General features: G+C 38.9%; 1 protein-coding gene across 1 annotated transcript in view; it reads right to left on the bottom strand.

Moving 5' to 3' along the window:
- Positions 1-13,878: 13,878 nt before the first annotated feature.
- cpped1 (calcineurin-like phosphoesterase domain containing 1) overlaps positions 13,879-23,598 on the bottom strand; it is a 32,364-nt gene continuing 22,644 nt past the window's right edge. The window contains exon 6 of the mRNA XM_035659641.1: positions 13,879-17,621. Coding sequence (XP_035515534.1) covers positions 17,395-17,621 — 227 coding nt within the window. The 3' untranslated portion in view covers positions 13,879-17,394. The remainder of the gene's footprint in view (positions 17,622-23,598) is intronic.

The following is a 23,598-nucleotide window of genomic DNA, read 5'->3' as shown; positions in this document are numbered from 1 at the left end:
TGCTCATTGAAAATCTGATTTTAGGGGCGGGGCCTAGGAGTATGATTAGTGACATCACAAGTAATTAGCAGTACAAACACAAGAGAAACACTGAGAATGGACTTTACAGTGAAGTACGAGACATCTTCTGTCCAGCAGGCTTTAGAAATGAACAAAATTTTCATAATTACAGATTTGGGGATTTTTGATGAGGTGTAAAGATTTAAATGAGAATTTTAATGTGGATTTTAATGTGTCAAAGACACACATTATTGTTCCAAGCAGATTATATACCCTCTTTAACAGCCTCTTAAAATCAGCTCATGTCTATGTATGGCCAGTTTCTCTGTAAGTGCCCTGGGTAATTGTCTGACGAGATACTTTCTTGTCGCTCACAGCTGTTTTGACATCTGGTGACATTTTAAAGTTGAAGATCAAAATTTCTTTGATTGTTGCGGCTTTAGCCAGTAACAGAAGCTTGCTACCTCACTGGTTACAAAAAAAAGCACATTTAAAACCATACAATTACACCACCTGCAGGCTTGAGTGACAGCAAACCATCCCATATGGGCTTGTAAGTAATTACATTCTTTAGGCTACAAAACAGAATAAGCTAAAAGCATAGCATCCAACATTTAACTCCCAGTCATTTCAAAGGTCGGTACAGAGAGAAATCAAGTGTCAAAATGACCATTTTCTCTTCTTCCTGAGATTCTAGTGGACAATTTTATTTAATTTAATTTACTGTTTAGTCTGAGTCTTCTTTAGCTGCGTTGTTACAACAGATAGTTCAATTAGGGATATGGTACACCACACAGGTGTTTTTCACTTTTCCCAATTAGACCTCTCATTAGGACTGTGTGGACACACACCTACACATTGTGTTTGATCTCCCTCACCTCTTTTATTTCAATCACAACTGATATGTTTAAGGCAGACATATTGACAAGAAATAGAGCGAAAAAAGCACAGGTAAAAACACAAACACACAGACACCTGAATAGATCAGAGTCATCAGTTATACAACAATAGCTTAATAGAGCCTCTTTGTGGGTGACATCTGGACTCATCAAACACAGGTATAATTAATAACAATAGTTAATATAGTGAATATTAATAGATTGACTTCAGCCCTTTTACAGTATGTGTACAGTAGGAGTGCATTCCTCCAGTTCCTGGCCCCAGTGCATGCTGGCTCACTGGTTTACTGGCAGACGTGAATAGAATGAAGCCATCATTAATGTTATTAGTGCTTTCCATGCTATGACATGTCAAAATGTCTGCTGTGAAAAAGGTCTAGGATAACGTACACTTATTAGTACACGGAGTCTGGTGGCTTCAGTTCCCAGAATAGCTGCACCTAATCAGCCTGAACAACTGTAAATCCCTGTGTGGGTGTGAAGTTCTCAGTTAATTTGATCTATCTATTAAATAAGGGAATCACCAGTGAGAGCCATCAGGAGTCAACTACATGAACTGGCAAAGTGAATTATTAGTTTTATCTTTCATTCATGACCATGTAATCACCTCGGATTACTAATTAACATTAATGTATAGATCTGCAGTATATGGCTGATTTAAATTCAGCTAGGCTAACTATAGCTAATGGAGAAACTGTCAGGTATGTAGCGTTTCATGTGATTATCAAGAGTTGTCAGAGTCCCAAAGGAGATGTGAGACCGGGTCAAAGTTCATGTGGAAAACATCTAAAGAATTAATCAGCTCTCACCCATCTCAGCTCATGAGGCCGCTGGGAGAGTAATGCAAGGTCTGGATGAAGCCTAACTTGTAGCGAAGGTTTAATGAACACGTATGTACAGCATAAACACTATTCAGACGCACACGCACATAGAAATACACACACCTCCTTATGAAAACCAGATAGCTGTCAAGCGTCTAATGCACTAAGTCAAAGGCAAAGGAGGATTTTAAACATTAGCATTCCTCAATAATTCCTCCTAATCCAAACACTAACATAACAGTAGGAAGTTCAATCTAATTGAGAAGGGGATGAAAGCCAAGGATATCCTGTGTGGGAAAAGATATCTGGATTAATTAGTATTGTTGTTGTAGTGTATGTTTGTGTTTAGCTATTTATTCATTTAGAAGTGTGTGCCAAAATGTGCATGTGCGTGGACGTGTGTTTGACAGTACATAAGAGGGTAATTGTTACTGTATTATATCCTATATCCTATAGCTGCCACCTCATCAGTGAATGTTCACTGTCATAAGAAGCATGTTTGATTGGATTTTCCTGTTTTAATCACTGTCTCTATTTTTGCTTATGGTGGTGGGGCCTGGCTAATTACAAGAACGGATTAAATTTGAATGTCAACATGTTAAAAGCATGCAATCACGGCCATAAACACATAGAGTGGAATCTGGAGGCATCATTTTAAATGAATCAACCACATGAGTGTTTATGTGTCTACTTATCTGTCTTTGTGAGGACTTAATGTATGAGTACTTCCTTCCTTGTGAGGACCATGTTCATGTGAGTGCATGCAAACGTGCCTCTTCTTTTTGTGTGTGAAATGGGAGTAAAGGGGTAAACGCTTCCTAGTGTGACTAACTTAAAAACTTTTGAATTATTGTGCAAAAATAAAAGCACTTAAGCTGAAGCTAAACCTTCTACTCAGATCTTCAGACAAAAAGGGACAGAAGCAGTTCTAGAAAAATAGAGCTCGAGAGAGTGCTTACTTTCTCACCTTCAGACACCAGGCATATGCAGAAGCCCAAATCCGGAAATTCCGAAAGGTGTTGAGTGACGGGATTTCAGATGTCGTTTGACCATTCAACAAGCACTTCAGAAACCTTTACTGTCCTCCCTAAGTAGCATAGTTGGAAGTAAAAAGTTAAAAAGAATGACATGACTTTGAAATGGGTCGGTCAAAATTAGTAACCTAACCAAACCTCAACCACTGAAATTTCAGATCAGAAAACACTCATATGAGCAATGATGAGTGTACTTTACTTTGAATAAATAGATCTAGCATCGACCTACTGTTCTATGAGTGAGAAGTGAAGTCAGGGTATATATTGAGGTATAGTTGGTGCCTTTACCAAATAACTATTAGCTATAGTGAGGCATTTCAAACACTTCTGTACTGTTTAGAACTCAGATAAGAAAATAGGAAATTGAAATATCTTACTAAATAGCATCTAAAACCATCTTGAATTGAAGAGTGCACTATATTCTTACAAATCAAAAGTAAGTGTAACATGTACGGGCTTGGTATTCTGTAATACATTATTTAAATGCATGTTAGTGTATGTATACGCACACGTATGTATATGTACGTCCTGTTTATCCAGTGTTCCCCTCATGTTTTCTACAAGGTCCTGAGTGAGGTTCCAATGCGCTATAGGAGATTAATGCAGTTGTTCATATCTACATTATGCCTGAGCTTTCATCTTCTTCTTTTCATCCTTCCATAAGAAACTAAAGCGTAATAATATTTGGAATGATTGTTGCCTTGCCTTGCATTGCTTCGCCCTGGAGGTGCTTTCAGCGATGCGCAGCACGTCGGCACCCGTCAGTTTAGTGTGTTGTTAGCCCGCATCTTGGGTGCTAATGTTCCCCCACAGTTTATTGCTTGGTGAAATGGCTCCATTAGTGTCGAAACCCACAGTAATGGCATGCAGATGGGCCGTCATGCGCTAAAGCAAGCTAAGACCTGTGAGAGGGAAAGTTGACTGACAGGCAGGAAGGAAAATGTCTACCTGCCTTTACAGTGTGTGTGTGTGTGTGTTGATGAATGTAAGAAGAAAATATACCATATTTGCCAGCATCTCTATGTGTGTGTGTGTGTGTGTGTGTATTATCATAGTTGTGTGAGTGTGTACATATGTGAGTGCCTGTGTACAAGCATTGAAGAGAAAATAAGTGTGTATTTGTGTGTGTGCAGTCTCCTCTCAGGGGGATAGCAGGCGGGTTAGAGACGTGTTCACTTCTATTCAGCTGTTACACTCTGCTGCTCCTTGGGGGTCTTATAGAAGCGACGCAGCAGTGAGGGGAGAGTGTTGTGATGACAGTAGGAAATGGCCGCTACGCCACACTACAAATTGCTCTGCTGGCTAAAAGAAACTTTAAGTTGGATAGCGTTGGCCCGCAGGATCTCTGAACTTTCAAACTCAGTGGGCATATTCCAGCTACCACATGATGGGAAATATACCTCACTCTGCCTCAGCAGCATGTTGATGGAAAACAGACAGAAACAAGGCAATAACAAGCTGTTTTTGGCTAATGATGCAACCCTTCTTCTGGTACTAAGGGACAAATATGCATATGAGAGAGAGGCATACACTGACAGGAGAATATTGTTCCATTGATGTTTTTTTTATTGTTTTCTTTTTCACTTACAAATAACACATATTGGTTCACACACTAATAAAAATGAGCCATAGCCCATGCTATAGGATCATAGATAATTACTGTGCAGCCATCTTAAGCACATCAATACCAGAATTACTGTCTGCACATACTAGACTTCAAAGCAGGTTGATAGGCCAGCCTATTTATTCTTCTTTCTCAGCTTAAGTGTTAATTAAAAAAGAATCACTTTAAACAAATAGATACAAACACAGATCCTCATGGGAGATATCTTGTTGTAACTGGAGAATGCTTTCTTTTCACTTATTCCTACTTGCAGTATTCAAGTTACTCTTAATTAGTAATTGTGGGTCGCTTTAATTGTGTCTTCAATCCATATTTAGATCATCTCAGGGGCGGATCTAGAGGGTTAGGTGGCAGCTGCCAGCCCTACAAAATGCCTGGCCTCCCCAGCTGCCACCCCAGTTTGGTGGCAATTGCTGTCAAATATAGGCAGCAGTGGATTTTCTATGAAACTAAAACACCCAATTTAGCCAATGGTTTCAGTCCTCAGGCTTATAACAATGGGACATGAGCGCTCGCAGCTATAAACCAGCGAAAATAACCTTCTAAAAGCTTCCTTTGTTTATCTTAATTTAAATATTTAATATGTGTGAAAGTACTGACATCTTTAACATGGCTCCCATAGCTCTTCAGTAGGTGGCCTTCCTAGCGACTGAGCTAACTTTAACATAACTGTGGTGTTGTGATCACAGGAATCGCAGGAGACCATGTCAAGTTTACACATCAGATGCACACAAATGACGCAAAACTGTTATATACTGTCGCAACATTAGTTTTATATAGCCAAAATATATCTGGTCTATGATGCCAAAAAAAATGGTGCTCAATTTAAAATATATATATTTGAGTACAGCCCTTAATATGCAGCAGTTTTAACAGATGTTTTTCAATTTAGTCATCCAGCAGTTTGTACTAATGCAATGTAGGCATTCTTTTGTCCGGGCCACTTCCTCACAAACACAGCTTTCCTTTGAACACACACATAGTGAAACACACACACACAGATTGTTGTGTAGCTAGGTGGGTGCAGGTGGTCCTTGTTGTCCTGATGAACCACTCCTGTCTGTCTCCGCCTCGCAGCCACTACATTCACATCCTGTGTGCTGCTAAATAACAGCATTCTGCCATTTTTAGTCAGCAGGTGGCTGGTTGTTGGGGAGGTTGTGTTCTACGTCCAAACAAACTGTTGAAACAATCTTCCATCTTCACTTGGACAGAGTGGGAGTCCAGTTGGTGGTAGTGTGAAGAACAGTATTGTGGGTAAATGTCACAGGGAGCCTTCTGTTCCATATCTGACTAAGTGAACAAAAAAAAAATCCTTGAGCATATCCACCACTTTGTCTGCTCTAACAACAGACAGAGAAAACAAGACTCAAGAACAGTGTCTCCAATTTCTCCAGAGTAATGACTGAGGACCGTCAGTCTGTCAATCATGTTATCTTATTAGTACTACGACACATACATGTCACTACTGTGCAACTATTCATATCTTTTTCTAAATGTTTTATGAACCAAACACATTTTTTGGCGTATTGCCCGGAGTTCAGGTTAGTTTACACTGTATAGTATCTCTCTCTATTTTGTTGGCACACAGACACAAGGAGAATATGTCTTACCGCTGACTGCTGCAGACATACAGTATGGCTCTCTTCCTGTTTCTACATACTGTATATTGTGTCATATGGGATGGATGTTAGAGATGGGAAAGATTCCCATGTTTGTGACTTGCAAGTGCTCACATCACAGCTGTGCTTTCAGGCACATCCATGTTATTAAAGGTCCAGTGTGTTAGGGGGATCTATTGGCAGAAATAAAATATGTTCCTACAGTAGCCCAGAAGGGACAAACCAAACACTGGCTATAAATAGGGTAGTTTTGGGGATACTGTAATTTCTTCTTTGCACTTGGAAGAGTTGAACTTTGCAACTACACCACAAGATGCCACTATCTATAATCAGGTTTAATTTTTACAATGTTCACCAACTTAGTTTATCATATTAGCATGCTAACCTTTGCTAATTACTACAGACAAGGTATAGTTCAGGCTGATGAGAGTTTTGTTCACAAACCTACATATTTTAGTTTAATTTCCGTTGTGTCAGCAGACTGTTTGATCAGTGGTCGGCCACAGGACAGCACCTTCATATATGGAATATGTCAATGTTTTGCTCAAAGACTCCTTAAGGATATTCTCTGGGCTGTTTCAACTGTGACATTTTAGCGAAAAACTTTTCTCTGGAATTCAAATGAGAAGAAAAGCTTTTAGTTCAAGCAGGAAGACAATTATAATTTTAATTTTCTCATCACACCCGGTCTCCACCTCTCAATTATTATCCAGTGAACTCACTAAATTATGTGCACGTACTTTCCTGTCAACCATGATTGCCCTAGCCGAAGGGTATTTTAACTCTCTTACATGTTTTGTGTCTTTTCTGTCATTGCTGCTTCACTCCTCCACCAACAATGTCTCCCACTGGCGTTTAATGCTGTCATTGTTGGGTATGATGAAGATAGAGGAAAATCTAATTGGGAAAAATCTTGTTTTTTGTGAATTTGTCAACATATAACTATAATACCAGATTTGTTTAGCATGTTTTAAGATGTTTTGATCCTGCATTTACCAGACATCACTGGTCAGTGTATAGACAAATCTTGTAATAGACAGTGACAAAACATGCATATTTATGCATATTCATGACCTTAATGCAACAGTTGGGATACATCTGTGACCAGTCAAAGTATTTGGCTGAAACCAACACGTTGCATTAAATAAGGTGAATGATGCACATTTTTGACCCCACTGAATGCTAGAATCATCAAAACATGCTCCAGCTTGGCAAGCGATTGAGGAGTGCCGATCCCCGCCAGCTCTCTCAGTCTGTCTCGCTGGCTGTGGGCCCAGAGGGCAGGGCACAGGGATGGATGGGCCTGTCGCTGGCTCTCTGCTGCCCAGATGGCTCGCTCTGTCAGCGGGCTCACCACCAGGAGGGGTGGTGCCCTGACGTCAGGCCATGATTGGATATGCCAACTTTCATTTGCTTCCCCCCAACACCTGTGGACTGCGTGGAGAAATGAGAGGGTGGTGGTACTGGAGCCGGGCCGAGTGTGCGTGTATGCTCTTGGCTATCCTTTCAAGAGACAATTTAAGTTGAACACTTGCTGAGTGAGGATATTCATTGAATATTGATGGTCATTTTGCCTGATTTTATCCTCTTTAAGGTGCCAGAGTACGATAAGGACTGTCTTAGGATTGTTTTCAACCTTGCGAACCGTGCTGATGAAACAGTCTCACTGCAAGCGCCATTTAGTAGCTATTCGGGAGATTTTGATCGTTATCACAAAATTAAATTGTAGATGCTTAAATTTCCTTTTCTCTCAGCAGTTTAAAACTGCTATAAATTACATTTTTAAATAAACAAAATAAGTGTAATAACATGGGCAGCTTATGACAAACCCACGGAGAATAATCACCCGACTCAGTTCACCTCAGCTCTGGTTCATTTGGTTCATTTCCAGTCGCATCAGGCAGCAATTTAAGTGAAAAGCTCTACAAACTGACTATAACCTATGTGTGAATATTGGCCTTACCTTTGTTATATTTCCTAAAGCACGACTCCACATGAAGGCTAATGTTGCTTTGTATGTGCTGGATGTGTTTACAGCTTGTTTCCACTTCCCCAAAGGAGCAAAACGATTCAGCTCCACTAATGATCCTTGTTATGGGATTGTTTTGTTAATTACTGTTTCCATGGTCAAGAATGAACTTTAAGTTTAAGCTTAAAGCAAAACTGGACAAGAAATCCCTAAACTGCTCCATGACAACAGGGAAAACTACTGAGGAAACTCATGCGATATGATCAAAAGCTCCAGAACAGCTGAATAGAATATATATTTTAGGGTTTAATTTACTGAAGTTTAACATTAGGATTTAAGTAGTCCTTAAGCTTTTCATACATTTTTTTTGCCTTCAACAGTGTAAGTTCAGCTAATAATATTTTTCATTTTTTTGTGTCCTTTATTTCACAACTGTTGAATATTTGTGGAATGGATTTTTGGATCATTTGTTTCAATACACAAAGGTAAATCATTTTTATGAAAGGTGTGTAGCCCACTGACTTAAAATGTTGCATGAGTTTGTCTTAGTTTAATAACTGAACACAATGTGACCCTGTGACTGAATACACTGCTGAATTAATTCGTTTCATTCAGAATTACAGCTTAAAACATAACCCTGTCAACAACAAGAAGTCACTTCCTGGGAGAGCAGCCGTGACCGGAGCTTCAAGTAAAACCTTCTACTTAAACTTAAGCTGATAATCAGAATAAGAATTATCAGGAATTATACCATAGATACACAAATCCATTTTGAAAGCAATTCATAGTTTGGGTATAATTTTGATAAAGCTGTCAGTGGTGTCATTTTACCGCACAAATCCCTCATTTACTGCAAGTCCTTCTAGACGTCAGGTCTTTGGCAGGAAAATAATTTTTAACTAGTGATTTAATTATCAAGCACAAGGCTGACTTTATGTTCTTAACTGAAACTACCAAGACAACAGTGCAGCAGTTCTTATCGACTCTACATCAACTTCAGTTTCACATATAAAAATTATTGTTTAATAATTCTTTCCAATGCAAGCAGAAGTCTTATTCTATTCTTTTGAATATGCTGCTCTTCAGTTGGATTCCTCTTGTAGAGCTGTATTTTAAGCCATTACTATGTAAACTTTACTGATGACACTGAAGTGCTGTCAATCCTCTGCATTGACTCTGACAGTGTATTGTTGGTGATTTCAACATTCATGTTGTCCACCCCCAGGACAGCAGCACTAAAGAACTAAAGTGTTGTATTCTGGATGACTATAGACTGACTCTTAACATTCCTGCTGTCATGGTGACTGATGTTGTTCCATCTGATCATCAAAAGAAAAAATCCTCTGGGCAACTTGAATATCTGTAATAAATTTCATGGCCATCCATCCAGTCTGCACACTAAATAATGCTCACACACACCCTTCTTCAGACATGAAACAGATGGAGAGAAACACCTTAAAAAACATCTGCCCACTAGTGTTGGGCAAGTTACTCAAAAAATGTAATTTATTACTTATTACTCTTTAAAAAATAATGTTATTACTTTAATTATTACTCCATGCCAACAGTAATTACTTACACTAGTTTTCTGCTATTACCCACAAAATTGGTAATTGTGTCTTTTTCTTCCCAAATTTCAGACTTACGATGATTAAAATCCACTTTAAATCAAAGTAATGGAATATTTTCAGCTTCTGAATATGAATGCCCTCTCTTGGCTTAATTTAAATTCTAAAATTACAAATGTATTGATGTCATTGACACCACTAAGGTAAAGGAAATCTCCGGTAAGAAAAGGGCACCGTAGAGAAATGCCAGACTGGTAGAAAATTAATAAAAGAGTGTGTCGCAAAGACGCAGGTGGGTGAAAAAGAAATCCTGGTTCATTATATGAAGAGAGACATCTATAAAGAGAGACTTTGCATTTTTAATTATAAAGTAGAAATGCAAGGTAAGTCTTCTCTGACATTATTGCTTTTCCTTTGCCTTATTTTCTACTGTTGACCTGCTGATAAACCCAAAGTCATGCAATGAATCTTCCTCATTCTTTACTGATAAAACTCATTAGACAGACAAGTTTTCAGTTCCTCCATATCAGGTATAGATTCTGTATTGCCTTTGGCCACTTATAACCAACGCAATTAGCATGACACAATTTGGTCCTATCAACTACAAAGCCTGGGTAAAAATTGAGCAACATCTGAAATCCTCCTCCTGCTGCTTTGATATTCTCCCTGCAGGCATCTTCAAAAATGTTTTCAACTGCACGGCATCAGATCTTCGGCAAAGTCAACACTTTCCTCCTCAAGATTTCCCACAGGCCCTAAAAAACGCAGCTATTAAGCCACTTTTAAAAAGTATAATGTAGACAACTCTTGAATTAACAATTACAGGCCCCTATTAAACATCCCATTTTCTATGTAAAATCATTGCACACCTTCCGTTGAACAAAGAAACAGCCCTGAGACTGCTCTTGTTAATTTATTGAATGACATCCACTTGAACTAATTAAACAAATAAAATAGTTTTTGGGCCCAAAGAAAAATAGTTAGTTGAATAGTTGAATTTCAAGAGCTATATTAAGATGATTACTAAATCAGCCTACTATTATCTTATGACTACATCAAGAATGTAAGTACTTATGTCTCAGCCAGCAGGAGGCTCGACCACTGTAATGCTGTCGTTACAGGTCTCAGGTCTTTAAGATCTAAAACTCAATTTATGACAGCTTCTGGCAGACAGCCACAACGCTGACGCATGTGCAAAGTGAATTTTGTCATTGAAAGGCATGTGGACAAATGCACCGTTACAGAAATAAAATCAGGTTTCTTTGGGTTTGAACATTGTTGGAAACATTTGTAATAATGTGAGTATACAACTAAACAACAAAATAGGTCTAGTGTTTGTAGACATCTTAATGCAGAATTGTTACATAGTATAGCTTTAAAACCTATTTAAATGTCTTTTTGGACAGTCTTTTTATATTGCCTTGTGTTTCTTTTCTTAATGCCTTTTCTGTCTTATGTAAAGCACTCTGAATTGCCTTGTTGTTGAAAGGTGCTATACAAATAAACTTCTTGCCCAGACTCCAGCATGAAATAATGTGAGTCAACCAAACAAAAGTGGATTTAAGTCCTCAGGCATTATACAGTACTGCAGAAGATTTGTGTTGTGAAATTACTTTCTCTATTCCAGCAGTAGGAATGGGAGACCTAACTCGTGGAGCATGTAATTTAACTGCCTCAGCTGTCATTACTTTGAGTTTGAAAACTTTGATGAACCTTGGATGAATAGTGAAGTACTTCATAGAGGTCTTTGCTTTTTAAACTGGCTGCTTCACCTACAGTATGTCTTGTATGTTTCTTCAGATGCTCACACACAGCTAACAACATGGAGCCAAAAATATCTGACTTGCCAAACTGGGTCTTGCCACCATGTTATGATAACTCCTGGGATTCCATTAGGAACTAAAACACTCAGGCAAACATGAAATAAGCTCCCTTTTGTGTCTCTGGTGATTTACTAGCCTCACATCTGAAATGTTAACATCCCCCTCATGCCACCAGGCCTCTCATGTACGCTCGAAAGCAGGTGACCTGAGTCCCCCACATGTACTTGAAGTGCGCACTTGTATGAGAAAAACACTGAGGAAAAACATCAGTATTGTGGATTTTACACCCTGGCAGCTGATGAAAGTATTGCAGAGTGTCTTTTATGTGTGTGTGTAGTGTGTTTCCACTTATGTATGTGTGTATATATTTGTACATGTGCACGCACTGGGGAGCACTGCGACAGCGCTTTGGATCAATAAACAGGAACTAGCTTTCATCTGTCGCAGTAGAAAAAATCTTCTACAGGAACGGAGCAGAGAGCAAAGGCCACGTCGCTGACCTCCAGTCTGTCCATGAAACTGCCATCTTAGGAGGACATTTTTGCAGTATCAACCATTGCTTGCAATTCCTAAAATGAGCCTTCATGTTCTTTCAAAGAAATGGCAGGGATGGCGATTTTTTACAAATCATCACAATTTTGCAGCAGTAGTAAGGGACTAAACCTCAATTTTAGAGCAGAACAGCTCTAAATGTGTATGCGCCCTGGTGTATGTGTGTATGTGTGTGTGTGTGTGTGTGTGGGTTTGTGAACGAATTACTAACCTGTAAGCAGTTGGCCCCACATTCATTCTCTGCTGTTGGGTCCAATAACAGCCATTTGTTTGACTGTAGAGTCCTCGAGCAAGCAATCCCCCACCTGCTCACTCCCCTCCGGCTGCGCTGGAGTCAGCTAATCTCTAATTTAACACAGAGAGAGTGGAAAATTATGAATACAATATGCGGTGTGAGCTGGATCTACTCAAAGATGAGCGTGTTGATATTTTTATGTCAAAATGCCACGTCTTCATCAGCAGTCTCGTGGTTTGGCATGTTTTGCACCGTCTGTTTTTTTCTGTTTGTTCTGAAAAGTTGATGATACATCTCATCCAGATTTGTGTCTGTATTGACGGACAAAAGTTTAGAGAGACTAAACTTGATGGATACATGTCAGAATCATCATCATCATCCGTTTAGCGAACAGAATCGAGGAGGCGTTTTTTGGAGCCAGACATGTTTCTGCTTTCTGAAGAGGCTACACACAAACTGTGTCACATGAACACTAAAACAAACTCAGACAGAAAGCCACACTCCTGTTTTTTTAATTTGATCAGCGTACATCCCAAGAAAATGGATTGATTGGGATTCATCCTGAGGGGTGTTTCATATAAAGATGGCACAGAAAAGTAGGGCTCATTTTTACAGATGTTCTGATACAAGTTTTCACCTTGGTTAGGTTTTTCTCTTCAGACAGGAAAAACTCTTGATTCGGATAAGGAAAAACACAGAAACATTGTAACACATTACATGGCAAAAAAAGGAAGAAACCTCAGGAAGAGCAACAAAGGAGGGATCCCTCTCCCAGGATAGACATGCAATAGATACGGTGTACAGATTAGACCTCCAGAAAACAACAGTATCCGGATGACAAGAAACAATCACAGAGGGAGAGAGACAAGGCAACGCTTGTGCAGTACTGAAAAAGTAATGAAAGTGTGGTTATAGCCTATTATGTCTTTCATAAATTAAATATAAGTATCCAGGAATCTATAATTTCTCACAAAAAAGAAAGAAAAAAACTTCTGCACGAACTGGGTGTGAATAGATATGGTCGAATGTGATGAGTGGGATTTAAAGAGACAACAAATGGAAAAAATGTTGTTTACCATGAGGCTACAGCAATAAGTCAAAGTGTGACTTCCCGATGAGCTAAAAAGGACGCTCCTTTCATTTCCAGAACTGAGACTCATCATGGTTTTTCCATTCATCAAGTTTCCTTCAGTATCAAAGTAAACCAGTGATAGCTGTCTGTACATTCATGGGTACCACTAAAAAGCTTGGTATATGGTATACTTTTTGATGGTGCCAATTTGCCAATAATGTTAACAAATACAGACTCAAAAAAACAGGGATGAAGTTGATCTACTAAAGCACTATGGGAACTGTACGTTTTAAAGGGCACCCACAGTACAATACTTTTACTTTAGACTGAAAAATATTTTAGATTATGATTTTACACATGCAATAAGTGTAAAAATGTGATAACTAAGTAAAGCACCTGAAAACCAACTGAAACCGGATTTACTGAAGTGAGTCTAGCAAAATAAGTAACCTTTCTTTTGTCAAACACCCCTCAATATGAAGCATGACAGAGCAACAGGTCAATAAACATAAGCATTTTAAATGCAGTTAAATGTAACTTTCTGGGGGCTGGGGTGACAGTTCAAAAAAGCCTTCCAGACAATGTGAGTTAAATTTAAATCACGTGCATGAAAAATTGTTAGTAATAAACATAATAAACACAATAACACCCTGCAATCATTAGATACAAATCAACATTTATTATAAAAAATAACTGTCACAGTCATATTGTTTGGTATGGTCATTCATTAGAATTCAACACAGGAACAAGTCAAAGCATGTGATGTTCCCCAATTCATAGAGCAAATGTCCTCTAAATCAAATTCACACACACACACACACAAAAAGATAAAGAACAATGTGATTGAGCTCGGCTACCATGAGGATATAAAAATAGATAAGGACATAAGGTTCCTTCTCAAACAGGAAATGAAGGAGATGGACTGAGTCGTCTTTTACACATTACGCTCATTATCCATTCCTCTCAGACGCCCCCTCCTCCCTCCATCACATGCTGACTTTTTGGAAAAGAGACAGGATCCGTCGGTGTGAAATGAGGTCAGTGATCGCGTCGCTGATGGAAAATCACCTACAGTACCCACCAGACCACAGACGGACACACACACAAACGGGGAGTACATACACTTTCTCTCCAACACTTGCAGTCTCTCTACGAGACACACAGATGTGTTGCTAAAGGGTTGCCATGACAACTCTCTTAAATTCCCAGTCGGTCAGGACGAGTGTGAGAGTCTGTGTGTGTGTGTGTGTGTGTGGAAAGTGTAATCGAGTAGAGTCATTTAGGGCTCACAGAGAAAGTCATTTTGTTGCAGTAATGTCCATTTTAAAGACAATTTCAGGACTGTGAGCTCCCAAATAAGCCTGCAGCTAGTAGGCTGTGACACTGTGAGGTTATTTCAGCTATGACTAAACAGTCAGGAAATACTGTGCTCCTCCCATTAATCACCAACACTTTATTCATTTTATGCACTGAGCACTTCTGTGTGAGTTCACAGCAAGAATCCCAAGCAGATTAAACCGATTAGGTGTGATTTAAATGTGAAGTGTTGCATCATAAATTTTGATTTAAACTCTGATCCAATGATGAAATATTTTCATCACAAAAACATTACCGTGAGGGAAACCCAGTCAGTTTGATCTACGCTTTCATAAACAAGTAACTAGAAGAAACCAAATGGATATTGCAACATGCACGCCTTAGTAATTTATCTGTATTGGAGTAATGCAGGATTAATAGATTTGGGCAGAAAATAGGCGCTGCAATACTCCTTAACAATAGAAGAACATATTTAAGTTAGAATTCTTTTTCATGACATTGAACCCCATTTTTTATATTATATTATATTATTATTATTATTATATCAAGTCCTTTTTTTCTGCAATAGCCATTCAATGTGTCTACATTATGTAATTACCTTTTTATAAAATAGTTTTCCTTGTTAGTGGCGGGGTCCGCCATTCATGCACTAGCTTCAAATTCCCTCCACACGCACAGAGGATTCACATGAAATCATGTATGTAATCTAGCGTCACTGTTTACTCTCCTTGCTCTGTATCAAAGCTGCTAATGCGAACCAAACATTTCCTACTGCTGCCGCGTTACATTAAAAGTGTATAACTGGCTTTTATTGGTAAGTAGTTACAGGAAAGGCAGTGGAAATTACCATGGAGGTTAGTGCCGACATTCTTCATCAAAAATGCGTCTACAAAACAAGACAATCATTTACAATTACAGTGAATCAGTCTTAGTTCTTAAGGAGTCTAACTTTAAAATCAGTTTGTCAAAAACAAGACTGTCTTTTGCTATAATTAATATGGATTAAGTATAATCTCTCAACATATATTCAAACACATATGTAAAACAGTATAATAGCTAAGCAGTAAAAAACGCTTCTCAGAACAGTCATCTTTTGCCTGTAAGGGCAGTGTAAAGGGCTATAAACAGACAACTCAAAGTCTGATCAGAGGTCAGCAGTTAGCTCCACATCTTCCAGGGGACAACAATGTACCACGTTGAACATAAAACAAAAACACACACTCACACACAATATAGTGATTTGAATAGCTTGCATAGGATGGCCAACAAGTCATTAGACAGCAACAACAGCAAACTAGAAATAGCTATGACATCTGGATATTTTAGCAAAACTAAAGAAGGATTCCACCCTTTTATCCTCACACACTGTCAGATAACATAAACCTGTGTCTTTATGTGCAGTCCTGTAATCATTTTAGGATAAAGAACTGGACCTAAGTGGTTTCCTACATTTCCCATGATGCTTTTCAACAGCCTAAAGAACATTCCTTGTGAAATTATCACACAAGCCCTGTACCTATCAAGAACACGCTTACGTACAAAAACAGGACGAAAACTGTAGCACCAAACTACTAAATGCACAGTGAAACCACACCAATTATTTTGAGCTACTTTGAATGAGGTTTCAATGTTTAAGGTGGAATCTTCCTATACCATTAAAGTTTGTATACATTTAAAGTTACACCGACGACATTTGCCTTTACCATAGCGTAACTCTTAACATTTACACTGGACAGACAGACCGAGTGTCAGTCTCCTTCTGATACAGGGGGACTGTGCGGTAATGGTTGTGCTTCTGCACAAAAGAACCACTAGTTTTAGAAAACACTGAATGATCTTTGTGCACCCCTTTTAGGGCAGAAATGCTCCTAGGAAAACATTCAGAAGAGAGAGAAAATAAACTGAATTTCAATTTTATCAATAATAGCCCCTGATCCGATCCAAGTCCATTTAATATTGAGTATCTGTACCGATCCGATACTTGCTCATGCACACTTCGAGTACATTAAAATGATTCAAATCAATCCAATGTAGCCTACATGCCTGACAATTAAATAGCTCTGCATTGCATTAACAAACAAAATGCCTGCATAGATTGTTGTTTTTTTTTTTTTTTTTTTATACTATATTATAGTATAAAATAACAAACCCTCTTTAATCTTCTTGTTCTTGTCGCTGTCTGGAGGGAGTTTCTCTCTCCAGTGTTTGGTGCTTCAGTGCAGCTTTTACCTGAGTTACCTGAATGAACTGCATTTTGCTGAGGGTTTATTTCCGTCGTCTCTACACCTTTTACCCGGATTACATTCATTAGTTACTCTTATTGGTTTTTTGTTCGCAGGACTTTTGTTGCACCTGCAGTGGCGTGTTGAGTGTGCTTGTGTCAGATATCTACTGCTCTCTCACACAGAGCAGAGTGGAGGAAGAGGAACAGCAACAAAGAGTTGAAGATGGCTGCACCGTGCATGAAAGCTTTGTAAGTAAACAGCTGTATGACAGCTGACGTAAAACAAAAGATCGGATCATTAAAGCTCAACATAGCCGATACCAATCAGTTAAGAAATGCCTTGATCGGCGCCGATACCAATCGTTGAGATCGGATCAGGACATTCCTAATTCTCTTATTTCAGGCCAAAAAAAAAAACTGAATGTGGGAAAGCACTCTTTCAAAATGAAGGGTAGAGGTTAAGATTGCCCCTATTGAACTGAAAATAAAAAGCAAAAACATTTAAATCCTCAATAATATCCTAGCATTTGTTCAAGACTTTTTTTCTTAGCATATAACTCTTGATTGGCAGAACAGGGGCTCAAAACTGTGTAATCAAAAAAATACATTTCCCTGATTTTCCCTCCATTGGCCCTCAGGCCTGCAGGAGCTTCCTGAGTTCCTCGTCCATGCCTCGCGCTCTCAGCTGCTCCAGGCTGTAGTAGCGATGGATGACATCGTCAGCAGTCACTACCACCACCCTCAGGCCGTGGGTGTCCTCGCCGAGTTGGCAACCGATGGCCGAGCTCACCACCATGTCCAGGCCGCCGTGGCAACCGCCGGCGTTTCGGTGATAATGGCCGGAGAAGACCGTTTTCACCCCTGTGGGGATGAGAGAGGTGTTAGAGTGCTGAATTTGGTCTGTCAGTAAAGAACCTACAGAAATCCAAGCATTGTGTTTTTTGTGGCCTGATTTAGATCACTGATCTAAACTGGGATGTTACTATGATTAGGCATCATCCTCTTTAGAGTGTCATCTAAGTCACATCACGTCTGACCCTTCTGTCACTCATGTATCCCAAATAAAGGTGCAGTGCTTACAATTATTAACACATCATAGCACAAAAACAGGGGACTCAACGTTTCTGGCTTCACGTAACTTACTTTTCAGCCCCTAGTGTGTTTTTAAACAAGAACCTGCTGCTCAGTTTCTTGGTTTCTGACTATATTTACTTATACAGTAGATACATGTATGTCAGCAGTGTACTCTTATAATGTAAAATTGATTAATTCCCTATATATTATCATCTATTGGAACTGGTAAAAGGGAAAGAAAGAAAGGAAAGAAGAGAAAGAAAGAAGAAGAAAGAAAAAAAAGAAAGAAAGAAAAGAAAAGAAAGAAAGAAGAGAAAGAAAGAAAAGAAAGAAAGAAAGAAAGAAAGAAAGAAAGAATTCTCAGGAGCTTTCCACTTGCAGCATATTTTGTAAACCTGGGGAACTTTCATTTAGGGAGCCACTATTTTCAATTTATTTTCAATTATAAACAACATCATTAATAGAACAGTGAGGGTGAGGCTCGGCCCTACGGCAGTGATGCTGTGTCACTACAGTTGAAATGACTGCACACTTAAAATGGCATGTCAGAGCAGGCATCACTTTGAATGAGAGCTGCAAAATGAGGTGGTTTTGCTGTGTGAGGGTAGTATTATTCTGACTGATGTGTGAATTTATTTATTTAGTTTTGCAAGAAGCAATTTGAATTTCTGTTAAGTTGCTGTCATTTTGGTGCCATTTTTCAGTTCAACAAAGGGTTGACCTAAGGTTAGGATTTGGATTAAAGAAAAAGATTTGATTTGTGGGCTTTGTTGCGGTAAGGTGATGGTGGTCAGGGGTTTTATGATTCAAGATTCAAGAGTGATACGTGTTTGTTTCCTAATGTCTACCTGTGTGTTGCATGTTCAAATGTGTAGGTGAGGAGATTTTATTTTAAAACGAGTTTATTGCAGGCTTTTGGCAGAGAAAATAAGCTGCTCTATTTTCTACAAGCGTTTCGTTTCCATGGAGGGAAGTCTCGCTGCTTGCTGCCTCGTCTCCAGAGAGACAACCAGCCAGAAAAAAAATAATAATGAAAACTGGCAACAAATGAGGATAAATCGCAGGATGTGCATTAGAAAGACACCGGTCTGTCCCAGAAATCTGCACAACAAAGACAAAGAGGATCCGTCTGAAAAAACTCTTATGTATTCACTGCTAATACTACTTCGATGTTAGCACCATGAAATTGCCCTGAATCATCAGGTCCGCCACTCCGCATAATCGAACAGCAGCAGCATACAAATGTGACCTAAATTTATATTAATATTGAGAGCTATGTGAGGACAGTGGTTGCACATGCTGGACCATTTAATAATTAATCTGCCATAGATGGAAATTGATGATTTAGGCCTGTATGTGTGTATGCTTGGGCTAAATTCATTTACAATCAAAACCTGCAGCAGCACTAAGTGAAGACCACCCTTCAGTGACTTCTGAGTGGGCTGCAGCTATATCATTATGGGCCACACATTTAACGAATCTGTGTATATGTGTGTGTGGCCAGGAATAATAGCCTTGCATATAACCTTGCCACTGCTGGTAACCTGGCCAGGGGTCAACACTGTCTAGTCGCGAATGTGTACACAGTGTCTGAAATTAACTTTTTGACTCACCGGCCAAGGTTGGTAGATGAAAAAATACACCATATCTTTTAAAAATGAATAACTTTTTGTGTCAGATATATATAAGTTTGAGTACATTTCATTGAGATAATACAGTAAACTAGGAGCGCCTTACGACAGCCAGTTTCACGGCACTGTTTAGATGTGCATAAAAGTGGAGACACCAAAATGTGGACTCTCAGCATAGTTTTTTTTATTATTATTTTGGTACAAACATTTACCCGGCAGTGTAACAGGGAGATTTACTCGCCAAACGGATGGTGTTAATTTTGGATCCTGTTTGCACATGTGTTTTTGTGTCCATGTGTGTCCTTGATATTGTTTCAAGATGAGGGCCAAAAGGTCAGAATTGCCCTCCATGCCTCTAGGCCAAATCCTGTGCTCATTATTCTCTATGACCGTGTGTGTATCGGCGTGTGTGTGTGTTTTTGTGGTGTACTCCTTCTATGCTGACAGACACCTAAGTGTTCTTATCCGTCCTTTGAGGAATCACACAGCTCGTCTAGAATTATTCAGACCCCTCGAATGAAAACAAAGTGAAGCAGCAACAGAAGTGTGAAGCAGGGAAAATGTCTGATGTGATCACCTGATGACTCAGTTAGCAACACCGATTGTGGAAATGTTGGATTTGTTACAGTATCCACATGAGGGCTGCGAATTCTTTGTCACCTCAGAGAGATGAGGTTGTGGGAGGAAGACGCTAAGACAGCAATAGTAATAAAGTGATAGACAGGAATTAATCCTGTAATAATAATGACGAAAAAACCTTTTTGAAGTTGAAATGTTTTTTCTGAACTTCCTCTAAAACTCCCAAAGATGCCATGATTAATCATGCTGCCATATAAAAATGTGTGGGAGTGTGTAAGTGTGCATATGTATACATGTGTCTGGGCTCTGTAGCCATGTCTCTGATGAACCATATCCCACACACTGAGCTTCCCCCATATGTATGTGACATATTTGTGATGCACTCATGTAGAGGAGTTGTGCTGTATGTTTGCTGGTCAGAGCTTTAAAAATTAAAGAAAGAAGTCACAAAAGACCCCACGGTGCAGTAATTTTAGAACAGCCACAGTAGGAAGTACTGTTAGCATTAAAGGAATAGATCAACATTTTGGAAAATATCCTTTCTTTCAATCCACTTTCCTGCTGAGTTAGATGAGAAGTGTGATAGAAGAATCCATCAGCCTGTTAGCTTATCCTAGCATGCAAGTGTAAAAACAAAAATGTGTGGTAAATAAACAAGATATAATATGTTAATTTGTGACCTTCAGAGATGCTGGTTGGTGGATAGCATTTGGACTAGCATTTACTGCAACAATATGTAAAGTATAATATTAAGTGTAAATAGTGATATCTGGTTATTTGTATGCACTCAGATCTGCAAACAAAATTAGCTTTTTTCCCCCCCAATAATACCATTCAAACACCAGGGTAACAATTTCTATTGTGTTCTATAAGAGATTCACCTTCCAGTTTTCTCCTCCAAGGCACAGAGGTCCTAGGAGAGTTGTGCTTGGCTAACCTGTCTAATGTCTATCAGGCAGAATAGGATATCTGTTAGGTCGTCACAACACAGTACAGACATCCTTTCAAGGTCTTAAATATAGCTGAGAATTGAAGTGGACTGAACCAAAGGACAATCTGTATGTTGTGGAAATTAATCCGCTTGCTCCGCTGGCTTGTTCCACTGGCTTGTTTCACTAGCTCTTACAGTGCAAAACCGATTTCATAGAGACAATTTAGCAAAAGCCTAGCGATAACACCCTGACCTGAATTAATTTGAGCACGTCGCTTTCAGAGAGGCGTCATTACGCAGGCTTTAGAAGTCAAACCACTCCACCTGGGCCCTTGTCTGCTAAAAAAAACACCCTCTGAGAGAAAAGATGGCCTGTCTGAGAAAGAAAAGCATTTTCAATCTCCAAAAGATTGTCTGCATGAATAAAAGATAATCAATTGAAAAAAAAAGAATAAAGAAAGCTGTTCCCTTTGCAATGCAGTAAGAAGATGAAGCTGACCTCTGAAATTGTCAAGAAAATGAATGAATGTGGAAAAGCACTCTTTCAAAATGAGGGGTAGAGGTTAAGATTGCCCCTATGGAACTGAAAAATAAAAAGCAAAAAACAATTTAAATCCCCAAAATATCCTAGCATTGTTTCAAGACTTTTCTTAGCATATAACTCTTGATTGGCAGTGACCCCTTCAAGACCAACACAGTGATTCTGGTTAAACCCATACTGACAACCCTCTTCCTGACTTGGGTTGAACGCAGGTCAGACACTACTCAGGGTTTATGAAGAGGATGTCTGTAACAAGACTAACAGCATGCTAGCAGATCCTCACAATGACAATGTTAGCATGATGATGTTTAGCGAGCGTATTACTTAGCTTAGCATGTTAGCATGTTGACAAGTATTATATAAAATTTTGATCTGATGATAGCGATCCTCTGAAAAGTTGGGGATCGCCAATGTTATTACAATGCATCCTTAGGAGAACATGAATTTCTGTACCAAACTTAATGGCAATCTATTCAGTAGTAGAAATATTTGAGTCTGGACCAACTGGGTGACTGACAATGGCATCCCTAGAGCCCTTCGCTGGTGTGGCTTAAAAAGCATTGAGTTGGAAACTTTCTGAAATGTTTAAACCCCACTTTATGATGGCAAACTGGAAGCGCCACTCAAATTGTCTGTAGGACAGCTTGGAAACTTCACTTCATTTATACTAAAGTTCTAAATGACATCTGAGTTCCTCAAGGCTCCATCCTCAGTGTTCAGTGCAACTTCTTCATGCTCCCTTTGGGCAGAATTATGCTAAACAACAATTCTGCTTATCATAATTATGTGGATGATACTCAAATTTATATAGCACCTTCACAGACTGAGTAAACAGTTGGATGTGCCAGAATATTCTTCAGATACATAACGACAAAACAACTAAGATAATTGTCTTTGGTGCTAAAGAAGAAATGCTAAAAGTAAATTCTCATCATGACTCCATTTCTTTTAAGTAAAAAGAAAAAAAAGTCAGAAATTTGGGTGTTATTGCTGATTCAGATCTCAATTTTAACAGTCTATTATCATCTTAAAATATATCAAGACTTTGATAAAATCATGCAAATTCATGCTTTTATCTCAAGAAAGTTAGACTACTGTAATGGTCTTATCTCAGGTCTCTAGGGCAGCTTGAGCTCATTCAGAATGCCACTGCTGGGGTTCTCACAAAGACCAAGAAAGCTGAACACATCATGCAAACTCTCAGGTTTCTGCACTGGCTACCAGTCAGTCATAGAACAAGTAACTGCTGGTTTGTCTTTAATCACTAAATGGTTTCATTTCTTCTGTTATACAAACCCCCAGGCATCTTAGGTCATCTGGAATAGGTCTACTAACTGTTCCTAGAGTTAAAACAAAGCCTGGTGAAGCTGCAATTAGTAGCAATTAGTAGCAATTATTAGTTATTATGCCGTCCATTGAACAAACTACCAGAAGATCTTAGATTTTCCCCAACTGTAACTACTTTTACAAACAGGCTAAGTGCATTACTCCCTTTAATTAGACTTGGACTGGACTTTTGATGTTAACAATTTACTTTTTTTCTGCCTTATATCTGTGTTTTTTTTAAATGTTTTATGTTCTTTTATTCTTCTTACTTGAGTCTTTTTAAAGGACCAGTGTGTAGGATTTAGTAGCATCTAGTGGTGCAGTTGCAGATTTCAACTAACTGAACTCTGTCTGTATTTGACAACCTTAGAACGAGAATGGGCTGTGAAGTGTGTAGGAACAACTACAGTGGCTCCGAAACCTGAGAAAAATTTGAAAGGCCCTATCTACAGTCAGTGTTCAACATGGCGACCTCCATGGAAGGCGACCCACAGTATCCGTAGATAAAAACGGCCCATTCTAAGGTAACAAAAACATGATTCCTATAGTCAGATGATACTATTGAAATCATGTTCCATTTCTTCCAATAGACACTCCTAAATGTTACACACTGGACCTTTAGACTTTTTTATGTAAAGCCCCTTGAATTGCCTTTATATACAAAATGTGCTATAGTTACCTTGCTGTGCCTTGGTACCTGTTCCCAACTAGTAAGTAGCTGCACTGCAGACAATGGCTTTTAAATACTCTGAACCT

The sequence above is a fragment of the Morone saxatilis genome, unplaced genomic scaffold (assembly GCF_004916995.1).
Source record: "Morone saxatilis isolate NCDOM2014 unplaced genomic scaffold, NCSU_SB_2.0 Contig1, whole genome shotgun sequence".
Taxonomy (NCBI): domain Eukaryota; kingdom Metazoa; phylum Chordata; class Actinopteri; family Moronidae; genus Morone; species Morone saxatilis.
This window is presented reverse-complemented; position numbering and strand designations above follow the sequence as displayed.